Source organism: Pelodiscus sinensis, chromosome 15 (genome assembly GCF_049634645.1).
Source record: "Pelodiscus sinensis isolate JC-2024 chromosome 15, ASM4963464v1, whole genome shotgun sequence".
NCBI classification, from domain to species: Eukaryota; Metazoa; Chordata; order Testudines; family Trionychidae; genus Pelodiscus; species Pelodiscus sinensis.
The window spans coordinates 38,821,132-38,838,120 of record NC_134725.1 but is presented as its reverse complement, the minus strand read 5'-3'; the positions used below and the strand labels follow the sequence as shown (position 1 = coordinate 38,838,120).

Below are 16,989 nucleotides of genomic sequence, written 5' to 3'. Positions count from 1 at the left end.
GAGGGCAGATCCTCCCTCTGCCTCTGTGAGAACAAGAGATAAAACGTGATGGATTTCGGCAGGGACTGGGTGGAAGAGGTGGGAAACCTCCTGGGCCCAGGGCAGCAGTAGTAGGAGCTGGGGCCAGAGAGGCAGCTGCTTTCCATAGCTACAGCCTGCTAATAAGTGGAAAAGGATCTCACACTGACCTTGGTGGCAATAGCAGGAGGTTAACCCAGCAGGGTCAGAGGGCAGCAGCCCAAGGATACGATGAAAAGGAAGCTGCTCACAGGCCCTGGTTCTGAGCTAGGTCCGAACTGGGCTCGGATGCAATGGAAAATGGAAGCAAGTTCCAGCTTCCTGATTCCAAGACTCCCGGGCCAGCAGGGGTGACCCACTCTGAAACAGGTTGCTGACAGCAGATCTCTTCTGCTGGGACAGGATAGGTAGAGGGGGTTCAGCTTTGGCATCTGCAAACTATCCCTCCCCCTCCCCCATCCATGGCACAGCCACTCTTACACTAGCCTTTTTTTTGCTCCACCCCAGTGCAGATTCTCTCTACAAAGGGCAATTCTATGCTGGGAGTTTCCAGCCAATTTAAGATTACGGTTCATCGAAACAGGCGAATCCAGCCCGTAGTGTTTCCCATCTCCTGCAAGGGAACAGCCCGCACAAGCAATGACTGGGAACAATCCCCTATCTGCCCTTCCCACCTCCTGCCTCATCAGCCTATGCTAGCTCCAAGACACTGAAAAACAATTTGAAGATCTTATTTTCATACAACTCATAGACTCATAGACTTTAAGGTCAGAAGGGACCATTATGATCATCTATGGCTCAAATGGGGTTTAGTTGGCCTCGAAAGCATTTCAAGATAAGGCCACAGTGAAATGATTTAATGGGACTGTCTACAGCGGATTTGTGGTCTGAGGACTTGGAAAAATGCATTATAGCTCCTTCATGTCTATTGCTTTTGTGTGTATTCTGCTGTCGCAACATAAACTTTGTCAAATTTCCCATCTGCCTTTAAATGAAGTGTAAGCTAATTAAGGATATTTGCATTGGTTCTATTTGAATAATTTAATGTACTCCTGCAGCATTCATCAATCATTATTATTTTTAATTAAGTAATTAACTTTGAGCTTTTTAGTAAGTTTGAAGTGACAAAATTTCTACAGTCTAACTCTCGGGCGAGACAAGATTAGTATCTGTTTCTAATCTCTCAAACACAGGCTTTATTTGTAATTGGCACTAGCAACTGCAAGTGCCGATTACTTGCTATAGAATTTTTTTCCCCGATGACGAAACAAAACCACGTCTTATAAACCGTGGATCTAATTATGCTAAGGTAGATTGCCCAATAAAAGCTTTTCTTATCATGCACTCTCATCTCCAAGTGAGGCTTAAAAGAGATTGACTCCATTTGATATCAGCTGCGGTTAAATTTAGCTAAAGTCATTAGATTTGGGAATAATTCCAAAAGACCAGTGCCGGGAACATCCACGAATGGAGGCTGTAAGCTGGTCACTGATTATAATTATTCAAAGCACTTAGTTAAAACTCGGTTGATATCCTTAATAGTGAAATCCCTCTGCAAATCCCGCACAGTCTATATACCTCACTAGGAGTATAAATATCCTGCATTTCTTCTATCAAGCTCCCAGCCAGGGCTGGGAAACCATTAAGTCTTCCAAATGAAAACAGTTTGTAAACACCTAGGCTATAATGTGCTAAGCCATTCTGGATAGCACTCTGATAACACTCCTGTAATTAGGAAGGCTATCTTCTGTCATGAGAACCATAAAAGTGTTATTTACACTGTGTCTGCCACGTAACATTAGCTCCCAGATGGGATTTTTTTAAAGAAATACTCGAGTTCTTACTTAAAATAGCTATCAGTGCTCAAAGTTTCACATCTGTTTATAGAAGAAACTGTAAAGTAAACTCATCTGTACTTGGTTTTAAAATAAAGGTCAGATTCCCTTCTTTGCCACACTGGTGTGAACATCTTGGAATCACAGTAACAGAGACCAGATTCTGACTACCTGTGTGCTACTAAACTTGTTGAAAGTCTGGGAAGGCTGGGCAGGGGCTAACCCAATCCAGAGGCTGCGAACTAATTATTGCATCAGGAATCAACATGACCACTTGGAAGCTTTTGCCTGAGTGCAGCTCTAGAGGTCTCTAACTTGGCAAGTCATTCTCAGACCACAGCACACATGCAATGATGAAATACACCTCAAGAGATCATCAAGTCCAGTCTCCTGCCCTCACGGCAGGACCCAGTACCATCTAGACCATCCATCTATCAGGGGATAGCTATCTGTCTAACCGGCTCTTAAATTTATTCCAGTATGTAACCACCCTGACAGATAGGAAGTTTTTCCTAATGTCCAACCTAAAACCTCCCTTGCTGCAATTTCAGTCTGTTGCTTCTTGTCCTACCATCAGAGGCCAAGAAGAACAATTTTTCTCCTCGAACAATCTTAGGGAATACTGTTGCCAGCTGCCACTCTCTTTGATTTCCTAAATTGGCCCAAGATGACGCTTACCCTGGCTTGGGAGAACAGGAAGCTTCTGATCAGTCTGCACCATACCTGCTCCGATCTCATACTCCCCTTCAAGGCCCCTCTGTGGGTTCTAGGAATGGGAAGATGAAGCAAGGCAGGAATCTGCTAGCACTGCTGGGATCATCTAGGGATGCCACTGAAGGGGCATCAGGCACTGGTGGTATTGTCTGCCTGAAGCACACAATGGTAGAGTCTCTCAAGCCTAATCCAGGATATTGGACTCAATACGAGGGGTTTCAGTGTGGTTCAGTGGCCCAGGATATGCAATAGACCAGACTGATTCTCCAGCAGATCCTAGCTCAGGGGTGGCCAGTTCAAGATTTTGGAAAGTGGTCAAAGGCTGCACTTTTCTGTGGAAGATGTGCAGGGTCTAGGATGGAGGTTTGGCACCGAGAGGTGCGTTGGAGATGGTGTGAGGTCTGAGAGGAAGTTTGGGCAAAGGAGGAGGTTGTGACCTGGGTCAGGGGATTGGGTTTGGGGTCAGGGAAGGGGTATGGTGCAGGAGGATTCTGGCCCGGGAGAGGGGCTCGAGGAGGTGGTGCAAAGTCTGGGAGGGAGCTGTGACCTGGGAGAAAGGGAAAAGCGGGTGCAGACTGCAGAGGGTCTGGATGGTGATTTGGGGCAGATTGGAGTACAAGGTGTGGGAGGGTGTTTGGGGGCAGGAGAGGATTCTGGCCTGGGGTAGGGGCGTAGAAGGGGGTACAGGGTCTGGGAGGGAGTTGTCACCTGGGGCAGAGGGGTACAGAGGGTTTGGCTGGTGACCTGGGGAGGGAGTTGGGGTGCAGGAGAGGCAGGGGTGCCAGAGGCAGGCTCTGGCTGGGAGGCGCTTACCTAAGCCAGCAGCCCTGCAGCGCCCCCAAGGCAGGCTGGGCTCCCTGCCTGCAGCACCCCAGACCACTTCAAACTGCAGGCTGCAAACCCCAGGTGACTCTAAGCTCCAGGAGGAGGAAGCTGTTTGCACTGCTCCCATCCTCCAGGCCAATTTCTCAGATCTTTTTGGCTGGCTGTTTCCAGCCAATAGGAGCTGAGAGATTGGCTGGGATCAGTTCCTATTGGCCAGTTGTTTCTGGCCAATAGGAGCTGAGGATTGGGCTGGGGAGTGGGAGATCACACAAAGCTTCCCCTCCCCTCCCCCTGCAGCCGTGTGCCCGAGGGTCCTGGCAGGGTGGTCTGCGGGCCAGATCTGGTGGCTTGCTTGGCCGGATCCAGCCCCGGGCCATATTTTGCCCAGCCCTGTCCTAGTTTATGTTATTCCTACTTGACAAGGGCTGTGCTAGCAACATATCCAGTGTGCAGAATGGTCCCTCTTTGGCCTAACTCTGAGCTGTGTAAAAATGGCCTGTCTCAGCAGCTATGCTGGAGGCTTTCCACAGATCTTCACAGACAGGACAGTTACACACACGCATCCAGGATGCCTCTCTCTGCTCGCACCAGGAGCATTAACATGTGCCAAACATGTTTCATGGCACAGAGAGGCACTGTCATACCTGAGCTGTGACAAGAGTACCCCCTTCCCCCGTGCCATCCGAAACACAGGGGTACCTCCACCCTTCTGTGAGATGCAGGACCACAGCAGTGGAGTCTCTCTCTGAAGGGGTACTGTAAATGCTGAAGAAGCCAAGCTAGAGAAGGAGAATCCATTGGGCCTGTTGTGTGACTAGTGCATGTTCAGAGAGAGATTCTCACTCCACTGCATGGCCTGAGGGCATTTTAATGTGTGGAAAATTCCCCTGGGAGCTGTTGACCTCTTTGCACTTCAAGGCTGCAAGCTGTAATCTCAGCCTAGCGGGAGATTTTTTCCCTCTACAATACAAACAGCCATAGCAATGTTAAGCACCACAGGTATCTCTGGTGCAAGACATCCACAGTGGGGTGCCTTAAATTTACTTTGTATGAACTTGATATATGATCTGTAGTTATGATCATTCAAGTCTGTGTCCTCTATTTCACCGTCTCCGTGCTACAAATCTGCCATCGCAAAGGGGAGTGCCCGGCCCAAAATTGCACTGAAAACTGCAGGGCCAAGACCATGGGGACTCCCTGCACCCATGGCTAGAGGAACCTTCCATACAAGATAGCTACTGAGAGAACAGCTGGCATCTGCAGCTGCTCCTGGGGTGCTTGCACAGCGAGGGTCTCTCCTCACTGCCCTCCAGAGGAGGGTAGTTGGACATAGGCACCTGAAAATAATCACTCATTCTCTAAGGCCTGTAACTAGCTTCGTGCCTAGCCTACTCTTACATACCCTTAAACAGCACAGTCGTGTGACCTGCCCTCGTGCCTGATAGCCTGCAATAACTAATAGACACATAGGGGCAGGTCTTCTGCTGATGTAACTGTCCTAGCTCTGTTGGGGCCTCAATTGCAGCTATGACAGTTTAAGCCAGCTGAGGGTCTGGCTGATAACATTTAAGGCCAGAAGAGAAGCCTATAGCTGTCTAGTCTGACCTCTTCTGTACAACACAGGCCAAAGAATTTCAGCTGGTAATTCCCCCTATCAAGCACATAATGAATGAGTGTGGACATGAGATTAGATAAGCACTGCTTTTGCTTTTAAGCTCCCAAGGGTTTATTCTAAATAGTCAGATAACTTAGGGCCATATCAAAGAGAGAAGAGGATTTCGGTTTTGGCTGTAGCAGAGAGAACAGGTGGCTGGGACTAAACCTTTTAACCTCTGGAGCTCAACAGTGCATCCGAGAGACGAGACGCAGCCAGCAGCTCTGAACATGCCCTGCAGATCCCGATCTTTCAGGAGGAGGAGACGTAGCTTCCGGGTGGATATTCTTCCCATGCAGCAGAGGAATAGAGCAAGAGACTAATGAGCACACACCACTCGCTCCACAAGGAAACTGGCTTTGAAATGTAATGTCCATGTAACGAGGGCCCAGTAGCATGGAGGATTAACACAGCAAAGCAAATGTTATGGATGCTGGTTATCTCAGAGTGTCTTGGCCCTGTTGCATTGGAGTAGACAATTCCTTGACCTAGTCTGAATTTTCCACAATGGACTAGGGACTTGATGGCTCCTATCCCCAAAAAATTCAGGCTTGAGTCAGTTCTCTTAAACTCCCCAAGAACCTGTGGATTCAAACTGAAATTCCAGCGCTGCAGCCAAGCTCAGCCCACACTATATCGCCAGAAGTCAGCACTGCAGGCATTGATAACAAACTAATCTATGGAGGAAAGCGACCATGGAGGTAACTACCTTACCCACATTAGTATGGAGTGGACCATGTTCCACACCTCCCTAATTCCACCTTGTCAGTGGGAGTTGTCCCCTGCTCTCACCCTGGCTAGTTTAGTTTCAATTTGTTTCTTTGTGATGTGGTTGGATTAAAGCAACTTGTTCCCAGCCTGCACAAGAGCATTCTGTTTGTTGCAATGCACATCCCTTTACAGAAAAAATCTCCATGAGGAAACAGTGAGATTAGGAAAGTTTGCAACTGGTTTAAGTTAGTGGAAAAGTGGGAAACAATTTCCTTTTAGATGTGATACGGCTTCACTACAGCTAGATATGAGCTATTTGCATTTTATATATTCCTGAATATCTGAGCAGTGCAAATGCAGATTTTAGCACTCTTCGAAAGAACACTGAGTTCTGAAAACTGATCTGTGCAATAAATAAGTCTCTTCCATTCATTTCTCACATTCACTGAGTGGAATGAGGGGGCAAACCCCACATAGGACCAAGGAAGAATTATGTTTCTATTTATTTAGTTTGGGAGGGGGGAACTAGGGTTTAAGTACTAGTAAGTGAATAATTCATGCAGCATTTATAATTGATGTTGGATTTAACAGGAGCAGAGCCATAAGTGGTTATCTATTAACTATTTATGTTCTCACCACCAGTTGACAAGCATGGCAGGGCACTGGGATCACAGCTCTCCTGCAATGTTTTATTTAACCATTATTAAGACTACACACAGTCCGAAGGAATGTCTTTACTTTCAGGGAATATTAGATGCTGCTATGATAACGCCTCTGGTGCTCAGAGAATCAGTGTTTGCTTGAAGTCCTCACTGGATTCCAATGGAACTCACCTAAAGTTCTTCATCCAGCCTCTCTACATACAATTGTCTATCCCCAGTGCCCAAGGCTGAAAATAATTTTTTGGGCTCATTTCACAAGCATGGGCAATGAGTGTTGGAGGAACATGAATGTTTTCTGAAGGACTTTACCACCTTGCACAGCAGTGCTCCTTAACTGCTTTCCATTAGACTCGTATTTGGGCAGCAGAAGTCAGACAAACTCAGATCTATATTGGTATCTGGATAAATCTAAATCGACCTACGTATCTTTGCTTATGGGTCTGTTATTTTGACCTGTGTGGGTTGCTTTTTTTTTGTTTTGCCTCAAGGAAACATCTAAATTAGGAATCTTTCATGCTCTTCCAACCCTAGGCCTAGAAACTGAAATATCTTGAGATCAGGTGCAGTATTACCTCTCTCCAGAGGGACAGTAAATGGGTGCACCCTGGTGTGCAGCTCCGGCAAGAGCTGGCTGAGCTGTGGCAAGAGCCAGCAGGGAGCTAGTTAAAGACCTGGCAGGGAGCCGGATTGCAATAGAACAGGACCTGTAAGAAATGTTAAGTTACTTTCACCGCTGCCTCAGTCCCATAAATGTCACCATGAAGCATTCAAAAATCCTTTGTTTATTTTCCAGATGCAATTAACACAATCTGTGCCCTGTTCTAAGAGACAATAAACAAGGTTTCAAAAATGATGCTTTTCTAATGAATTCCCTTCTGAATTAGCTGAACCACTAGAGTCTGCATAAATGGCAAATGAGCATTCTTGGAGTTAGCCAGCTATAAATGCTCTTTAATTACTAGTGCAACCTAGAGCTGGTTCAGACAGAATTAAGGAACTGATTAAGGAACATTTGATAGGCTTGTTTTCATTCTTAGGGGGACAGTGGGTCTGTTCTAGACAGAATTTTCTAGACATATTATATGAAATTTGCCTACCTACATACCAAAGACAAGTATGTTTGAGCCGCCATCAAAAAGTAACAAAATCACTCAGACTAAAACACCTTTTCCTGAGGACATCATTTGCTAAAATAAATGATGAAATCAATTTTGTTGTTTTAGTAAATGAAAGGAACTGATGCTTTCTGTCAGTTATTGAAAGTGGTTGGGATGACAGGCATATCAGAAGCTGGTATTTTACAATAGCCTTTTTCTTTCATGGCAGGTTTATCGCTCATCATAAATATAGTAGCCCAGTGTCTGAGAGTCTGTAACGCTGAAATGCTGGCTGTTCCCTCTGGGGGGCGCTGTTGCCTGAAATGCTGGCTGTTCCCTCTGGGGGGCGCTGTTGCCTGAAATGCTGGCTGTTCCCTCTGGGGGGCGCTGTTGCCTGAAATGCTGGCTGTTCCCTCTGGGGGGCGCTGTTGCCTGAAATGCTGGCTGTTCCCTCTGGGGGGTGCTGTTGCCTGAAATGCTGGCTGTTCCCTCTGGGGGGCACTGTTGCCTGAAATGCTGGCTGTTCCCTCTGAGCGGCCCCTGCTGCATGGGGAGTGCAGGGCCCAAATGGCCACTTGCGCCGCTTGCTCCCCCGCGGCGGCCCGGCTGAGCAGCGCAGAAGTCAGCCGAGTGCCACAGCAAGAGCCGAAGGGCGGTGACGTGTGGCATGACAGCGGCTCCAGGCCCTGCCCCCTGGCCGTGAACGTCACTGCCCTGCCCCCCTTCGCCTCCCGCCGAGGCGCTTGGCTGACTTCTGCGCTGCTCAGCCAGGCCGCTGCATGGGAGCAAATGGCGCAAGCGACCGTTTGGGCTCTGCACCCCCCATGCAGCACGGGGAGTGCATAGCCCAAACGGCCATTTGGGCTCCGTGGTCCCCCGAGTGAGAGGCGGGAAGGGGAGGAGAAGTGAGAGAGAGACAGAGAGAGAGGCAGGAGGCAGAGGAGGGCTGAGAGAGAGATAGGGAAAGGCAGTAGGAGGAGGAGGAGGAGAGAGAGAGAGAGAGACGGAGCGAGAGACTGGAGGCTCAGGAGAGAAGACCAACATGGAGGAGAGACCTGAAAATCCCATCTTATGATGGGTTATTTGGCTAGCTATTAAATAAAAGCTCAAAAGAGACTGAAAAGTGAAAATGAATCTGTAAAAATTGCTCTTTTTAGCTTCAATCTAAATCTGGCAGTGATTTTGTAAAGCCAGAGCAAGTGAATTGTTCATCACAATTGAAGACTGTGCTACCTGGATAGACAAAGTCCTCTCTTCTCTGCACTCCACTTTACACTGTACAGTTCAGACAAAGGGATGCAAAAGGGAAGTTTGTGACACCAACTTAGGTTTCTTTCCATTTGAATGTATCCCTCCCCTCCTCCCCCAATGCACCAAGACACACTGGACACTATGGATGGTTTCCAATTGTGCCTCTGTTCAACACTGTGAGGTGGGGAGGGCAGGTTAGGGCAGCTGGGTGAATTTAAGAGTTTATTATTGATCATTCTGGATCAGTGGTTCTCAGTGTTGTCTCTCATGTGACCACATGTTACAAGAGAACACATGATGGGAGAGTGATGAATGGAGCTTTTCTCTTCTGTGAAAGCAGTTGCTCTGGTTACCAAGCATTTTATGTGGTGAGTATGTGGGGGGGATGGGAGAGGAGATGAGATAAGAGGGCACCTCCCCGCCATGTGGAAGGGAAAGGAACACCATGGAACAAGTTGGTAGTACAATGACCTGTTATACCCTCTTACCAAAAGACTGCCATAAATTATTACACCAATAATAATCACTTGTGAAGTAATATTCCCCTAAATCCATGTCTGCCCCTGAAAATGAACATAGGAAAACGTTCTCTAGGGTGCCACAAACACACAATTGCTCAGCCTCTCCAGGGGGAGGGCAGAAACACAACTATGCCCAGCATTTCTGCCTGGTGGATGGCCAAGGCCATCACATTTATTATGACCCGCAAGCTGGCCTCCTGCTGCACTGCCCATTTCGCAGTCCTCCCATAAACTACCTTTAAAAAAACAAAATGTGTTCCCTGGGACCCTGGCAGTGGCTGACAGAGATCATCCCAATTCTAGTCCATTTCACCACTGGCAGCTAGGAAACAGACAAGAACCACTATCAGTTTCAGTCAGCAGCAGCCGAGACCCCCAGCATCTATGGCCTCAGGGCAGCCCTGCCTCACACTATCCAAGGGCTTGCAGACCCCAGACCGTGGATGCTCTAGATTGGCAGAATCTGAGAGCTCTTACCTGGAATCTGTCCTGAATGACAATGAATGATCCTCAAATGTTTGGATTTGAGAAACTGATGTTGTCTGGAAACACTCCACGTTGCTGGAATATTCCCACCCAGCACTTGTCTGGCTGATGTTCTCTGTATTAATTGGTGCCAAGCCAGCAAAGAAATTCCTTTCTTTGATCAGGCCAGGAAGTGCAAAGATTACTTTAGCTGCACTGGCCAAAGCTGCATGAAGAGTGGGATGCTAGGGAGCTGTAATAATAGGTTCCGTTAAATGATTTGGGGATAGGGGAGCCATACACAGTCCTACCAGAGAGCTGCTTTGAATGCTTGCAGTGCTCTGCTTGTCAAAGCCAAATGTGATGTGGCTGATGTTACTGAAATCCAGGACAAGCAGCGAGGGGAAGTGGCCTCTAAAACATGACTTATCCTGCTTGAGGGCCAATTCCAACAGTAAATTGGTTAGACCTATCTCGAAATATTGAGTGCACAGAACATCCAGAAGGAAATTACCTGTTGTTCCGGGCTCCTGGGGCCAAACTTCATGCTTCCAAAATAAAAATTGTGTGCAACAGGGTGTTGGAAACTCTACAAGACCCCCCTCCCCTCCACACACACAGCACCCTGGGACTGAGAGCTAACTGGCTAGGTCCAATTAGTTAGCACAACTCAGGACATAATTTATTTTCCAGCATTGCAGTATCCCCCCAGTGTATACTGTTATAATATGTACCAACTATTAGCTTTCATAGCACAGCAGCAGCAGCATCACACACTGGAGAGACTGCTGGATAGAAATTGGTTTATGTCTAGAAGGCCCCAAGATGCAGGCAGAATGAATTAAACTTCCATCTGCCATGGCAAGTCATGCATGTCTCTGCTTCCCATGTACCACCCTGGCAACATACTCCAGCCATTATGTTCTAACTAAAAGGTAATGCAAGAATAGAATAAATCCAGTCAAGTATTCAAGCATCCAAGTGAGAGATACCTGAGAACAGCAAAGAACTGGTACAGCAGTTAACCATACTTGATTATCTGAAAAAAAATGGGCTACATCCACGAGGCATAAAGAGCTCCTAATACTGCAATTAGCCCTTCCCAGCACTCCAGCCCAGGAGAGTCATTGGCACCTGACACAAGGCAATGCCCTTATATGATAGCTCCGGCCTCTCCTTACCAGCTCCACCCGCCTGCGACTGGCTTCCAGCTCTCTCTGCACCAGCTCATTCATATCTGCTTTCATCTCCTCCATGCGCATCTGGTAATACTTGGTGTTCTCCTTCTCTCGAGCCTCTGACTCTGCAGCCTTTTCCAGTTCCTCTCCCATCTTTATTACGCTGTCCCGTAACCGAAGGACAAGCATCTGCAGAGACAGGGAGGGAGAACAAAAGACAAAGAGAAGGATTACAAGGATTTTTTCCCCCATTCTTTAATCATTCATAATGATGTTCATGAAGAAATGTTTCTCCCTTCCTCCCCTTCAGGTCAGCTAATGCCTTGAAAAAGGATATTTATTTATACTTATTATGGGTATCAAACATTGCCGCAAATGCATGTAACCGTCATGATATTAAGCAGCCCTGTGTTTGTTTCAGTGATCCTCTGATGCAATGAATTACATTCAGGCAGACAGTGAACTCCACAAAGTTCTCTTTCCTTCGGTTGGCTTTAAAATGATGGGTCTTTAATGTCACTGTATAGCCCATTGCACGCATCAAGGTCTGGTTTAAGAACCCTGAGAACGTCAGCAAGACTCTAATCACAGTGCAATCCCCGGTGTGCAATGCCATGCACAGTGTCTCTTCTGTGTTCCATCATTCATTACTCACCGCCTAAAGCAGGGGTGGGGAACCTAAGGCCCAAGGCTGGATGTGGCCCTGAGCTTGCCAGGATCCAGCCCCAGAGCCTTGGAGCTCCCTCCAGCAGTGGAGAACCTGGACTGATACTCCAGCCCCCCTGCCTGCACCCTTGCAGAGCTGGAGCATACAGCATCTACTAGCCTGGGTGCCCCTAGGCTCTGGTGTGTGAGGGGAATGTGGGGATGGTCTTTCTCCTTCTCAGTCAGGGGCCACATCAGTGAGGGTTGTTTGGGGATTTTTTGCTTCTCACTTGTGTGCAGCCCCCGACTGATTTTTCTGTGGGTCACTGGCCCTTGACCCACAAAAGGTTCTCCACCCCTGGCGCAAAGCGAGGAAACAATTTATGAGGCAAGCTCCACATTGCCTTACATTTCCTCTCTCCTTTCCCATCCAGCTGGTATATCTCCCTCGCCACCCAACCCATGTTCAAAAGCAGACACATCAGAACTCACCAGCCTGAGACAAACACATGGCACTGTACAAATATTTTGATCTCTCCGCTATCCTTCATTTAAAACAACAGCTCACATTAGCATTCCCAGCCTTCCGCTCCAGGATCAATCACAGCATCCTCGACAGGTCGGACTGCAAGTTGGCGCCGTGCCGCAGAACTGGCAAACACAGCGAACGGGGAGGCAGGGACTCCTGGAACCCTCCACAGAGCCCAGGCCGCAGAGCTTGTGCTAGCTACATCCCACCACGGGGAAGCTGCTGCTCGGGAGCCGCCAGGCAGGAACGGCGGGGAGGAGACAAGCCCGGCTTGTGGCACTGTGACCAGACAGGCTCCAGTCTGGAAGCGGCCTGACCTTCCTGAGGCCTCTTGGTGCAATTGTCTCCACGGAGGTGTCAGAGGACCAGAGGGGCTCAAGGAGGTGGGGCTGAGAGGTGAGTGATACCCAGGGCACCGACAGAATGGCAGTGGCTAGAGGCTGCCCGAGAGTGAGCTTTGGGGTTCACAGATACAAAGGGATCAAGGGCACAAGCAAAATAAAGAACCACAAGTGCCTCCTGGGTAACTTGGAAACGCCTTTCCTATACAGACCGCTTTCTGCCGGGCCGTGCTCGGCTGCACGGGGCTAGCTTTGTGATAGCATTGTGAAGTGACCGTGCTATATTTCTTGGCCTCCCCTGAATGAGTCACATGTAAGTGGGGATGGGGATGGCTATTTATATTTTACCTCATAGCATGACAGAAAATGGGCATAAAGTCATACAGTCCTGGGCTGTTCTACTTGGGTATTGATATACCAACCATAACTGGGCTGATTTTAATGTGCTGGAGTCCCTCGCTATGCTATGAGGTCTTGGCCTCTTTCCCCGACACCAGAAGCAGCAGCATTGATTTGGAACGTATCATGATGAAGACCAATATATCAGCTGGACAGCAACAGGAGGGATGGGAGGAGGCACTGGCAGAACACTTCTTTCCCAAAAGCACTCCTTTTTTTCAAGGAGATTTTTCCTTTGTCAGAGGCAAATAAGAGGCTAAGAAACACACAGTACCTCAAATCGCTTAACCTGCACACTCTGGAACTCCAGTTTGTTCTCTAGGTCACAGATCAGGGCTTCCTGTCGACTGACGATTGAGCGTTCAACCATCGACTGTTCCAAATATGCAATCCGGGTCAGAGCCACCTGCAGCTGTTTGGGAAAGCGGGGGGCGGGGGAGGGCAAGAGAATCATAGAATCATAGAATAATAGGACTGGAAGGGACCTCGAGAGGTCATCGAGTCCAGCCCCCCGCCCTCAAGGCAGGACCAAGCTCCGTCTACACCATCCCTGACAGATGTCTATCTAACCTGTTCTTAAATATCTCCAGAGAGGGAGATTCCACCACCTCCCTTGGCAATTTATTCCAATATTTGACCACCCTGACAGTTAGGAATTTTTTCCTAATGTCCAATCTAAACCTCCCCTGCTGCACTTTAAGCCCATTACTCCTTATCCTGTCCTCAGAAACCAAGAGGAACAAATTTTCTCCTTCCTCCTTGTGACACCCTTTTAGATATTTGAAAACCGCTATCCTGTCCCCCCTTAATCTTCTTTTTTCCAAACTAAACAAGCCCAGTTCATGAAGCATGGCTTCATAGGTCATGTTCTCTAAACCTTTAATCATTCTTGTCGCTCTTCTCTGTACCCTTTCCAATTTCTCCACATCTTTCTTGAAATGTGGCGCCCAGAACTGGACACAGTACTCCAGCTGAAGCCTAACTAGTGCAGAGTAGAGCGGCAGAATGACTTCACGAGTTTTGCTTACAACACACCTGTTGATACAACCTAGAATCATATTTGCTTTTTTTGCAACAGCATCACACTGTTGACTCATATTCAACTTGTGGTCCACTATGACCCCTAGATCCCTTTCCGCCATGCTCCTTCCTAGACAGTCGCTTCCCATCTTGTATGTATGGAACTGATTGTTCCTTCCTAAGTGGAGCACTTTGCATTTCTCTTTATTAAACTTCATCCTGTTTACCTCTGACCATTTCTCTAACTTGCTAAGGTCATTTTGAATTATGTCCCTATCCTCCAAAGAAGTTGCAACCCCAGAAGGTTCATGATTCTTCAGGCTTTTGGTTTGAAATGTCAGAAACTGCTGAAACACTCCTTGGCCCCTTTTAAATGTGTACTTCCGTCTCTCCTTTATTAATTGATCTCTGTAGCACTGTCTCCCTGCGGGCTTCTCAAAGCTGCACCAAACCTATCAGGAGTAGAGAGCTGTCCCTTCTGAAAGCACACTGGGAAAACAATGCCTGCATTTAGGTACCATGCTGTAGAGAGGGATACAAACACCCAAATAGGGTTGGCAACTGTCTGGGTTTTCTCAGGATCATCACTTTTTTGAGATAACTGACCTGGAAAACCTTGAAGGGCTACACTCCACTCTGCCAGCTGTCTAGTTTTATGGGCTCAGGATTGTCCCTGATCATAGAATCATAGAATCATAGAATAATAGGACTGGAAGGGACCTCGAGAGGTCATCGAGTCCAGCCCCCCGCCCTCAAGGCAGGATCAAGCTCCGTCTACACCATCCCTGTGTTTTTTTTGATGTCCTGTGTTTTTTTTGTTGTTGGTGGTGGTGGTTTTTTTTGTACCTCAGAGGTGGCAGCCACACTCCCAAGTTTTCTGAGCTATTGTCTGTGTGAAGACTGTGCAAACAATTCATTGCATTCAAGATTTTAGGGACAGAAACATATTGGCATTTTCACCCACCTAGGTGTTCCCTCCCACCTCAAACCTTTCAAGGGCAGCACCCATGTAAAATTGTGTACTTTTCCCCAAGGTGGAATTTTGTCTAGCACCTGGAATTCCAGAGGCAGCTTTGGAAAAAAGGTTAGATCCACGGCACAGAAACTACAAGGGAGGACATTAACCAGCTCTTTTCAAACCTCAGTGGAAAGTTAATTCAAAATTTATTTTTTGGCTCAGGCAGGGAAATGTTTCTTATTTTCTCTACAAACTGTTGAATTCTCCCCTCTGCCATTCTCTCTAACTCTTGAGCCTATTTTGGAATAGGGCTGCAAATGTAGGCATTCGGAATTGCAAATCAAGCCTGGATTTAAATATCCCGCTCTTGATTTGCATCCTCCTGGCCGGGCGCCATTTTTGAAATTTACAAGCCCGGAATAACTGCCCGTGTCTACACGCGGCAGTGAAATGGACGTTCAAAATAAAGCCCTATTTCGAACTACCTGTTAACCCTAATTGCAGGAGGAATAACAGGTAGTTTGAAATAGAGCTTTATTCTGAACTCCCTTTTCACTGCCGCGTGTAGACGCGGGCAGTTATTCCGGGCTTGTAAATTTCAAAAAATGGCGCCTGCCTGGGAAGATGCAAATCAAGAGCAGGATATTTAAATCCCGGGATTGATTTGCAGTTCCGAATGCCTACATTTGCAGCCCTATTCCGAAATAGGCTGCAAGTGTAGATATACCCCACGGGAGTAGTCCTGGGGATCGGAGTTTATCACTAACGCCTGTGATCTGTGGGCAAGGAAGGGATTGGTAATTGATTGCAAAGGACAGCTGATTCCCTGAAGCCCTTCACTCCCCATCTGCTCCAGGACTGAGTTAGTTCCTTGTATTCTGAGCTTTAGGAGGCAGAGGGAGGACTTACTTTCTCTTGAAGACTTTGTTTCTCTTTCTTCACTTCCTCCAGCTGTGACTGTAGCTCCCGAATCTGGGTAATGTCCACTGCAGACTGTGAAAACAGAAAATTCAGCAATAATGAGAAAGAACTTGAAGCACAACTGGAAATACACAAGGAAGTTCCATTTTGAAGACTGGCCAAGGAAAGGCAATTTCTACAACCTCTGAATGGGCAGCTGCTCCTGTCCTGAACTAAGCATGCATAAATCTACCAGCTTAGCCAGATTCCTCAGCTTCTGGGGACAACTCTTTGCAGGGCTGATCAGACATGATTTCACGTGTTAAGTCTTTAGTCTTGTTCCTCTCACAAAGCAACTATGGACCATTCAAATTTATTGAAAATATTGGACCTTTGGACATATGGGGCCCATTTTATACCTTTGAAGTCTTTGGAGACCTGATCTTTACTACACCAAAACAGATCAGACGTCTGGTGCTATCACACAACTTAGGATATTCCTATAAAAGCCACACAGAACTGCTGGCACATAGTAGTACCCCCAGAACATCCATGTCTTCTTCCAATCACTTCTTTGGTCAAGGGCTGAGGAAGACATCACAAAGGACCTCCAAACATAGCTTGCTCACATTTTTCTTTGCAACTTTTTTTCTGGTAGTTTAAAATAGAAATTTTTCAAGAACATTTTTCAGTGAAAATAACAATGTCCAGTGAAAACAGAAAACATCTTATTAAGGCAAACCAACTTTTTACTTTCATGGGAGAAAAGTAATAATTTCCCAACCAATAAACTTTAAGCCAGTTTATTCTTCTGAGTGGCAATGTTTACGGATGGATTTCAGGTGTTACTTTGATTACTTGCAGGCAGTGTATAATGCTTGATAGAAGATTGCTAGGTACCATTTCTATTAAAAAGGATTATTTCAGGAGAGTAGTAAACTAACTGTTGCAGACCATAATGGAATGACTCTCTCTCTCTCACTCTCTCTTTCTGTGCATCTAGATATGCATGTTCACATTGTTTATTAGAATTCTTAGAATTTATTGTTTAAAAGCTAGTAGGGGGCTGCTCCCTCTGCTCACTAAGCTCCCCTACCCCCTCTCTCAGGCTGCTCTCGCTTCGCTGAGAGCCTGTGATGCTGATGACATAATAATGTCATTCTGCCGCCCGGCAAGCAACATTCTGTCATCTGGCAGGAAAAATTGTTATCATATATATAGTAGCCCAGTGTCTGTGAGTCTGTAACGCTGAAATGCTGGCTGTTC

The 16,989-nt window shown here is 47.0% G+C and overlaps 1 protein-coding gene across 5 annotated transcripts in view; it reads right to left on the bottom strand.

The window, feature by feature from the left end:
• Window positions 1–16,989, bottom strand: part of MYO18B (myosin XVIIIB) — a 243,277-nt gene that overhangs the window by 62,892 nt on the left and 163,396 nt on the right. For all 5 annotated transcript variants that reach the window (XM_075898877.1, XM_075898880.1, XM_075898881.1 and 2 more), the window contains 3 exons: window positions 15,733–15,816; window positions 13,120–13,257; window positions 10,935–11,120 (listed from right to left, as the gene is read on the bottom strand). In XM_075898877.1, coding sequence (XP_075754992.1) covers window positions 10,935–11,120; window positions 13,120–13,257; window positions 15,733–15,816 — 408 coding nt within the window. The remainder of the gene's footprint in view (window positions 1–10,934; window positions 11,121–13,119; window positions 13,258–15,732; window positions 15,817–16,989) is intronic.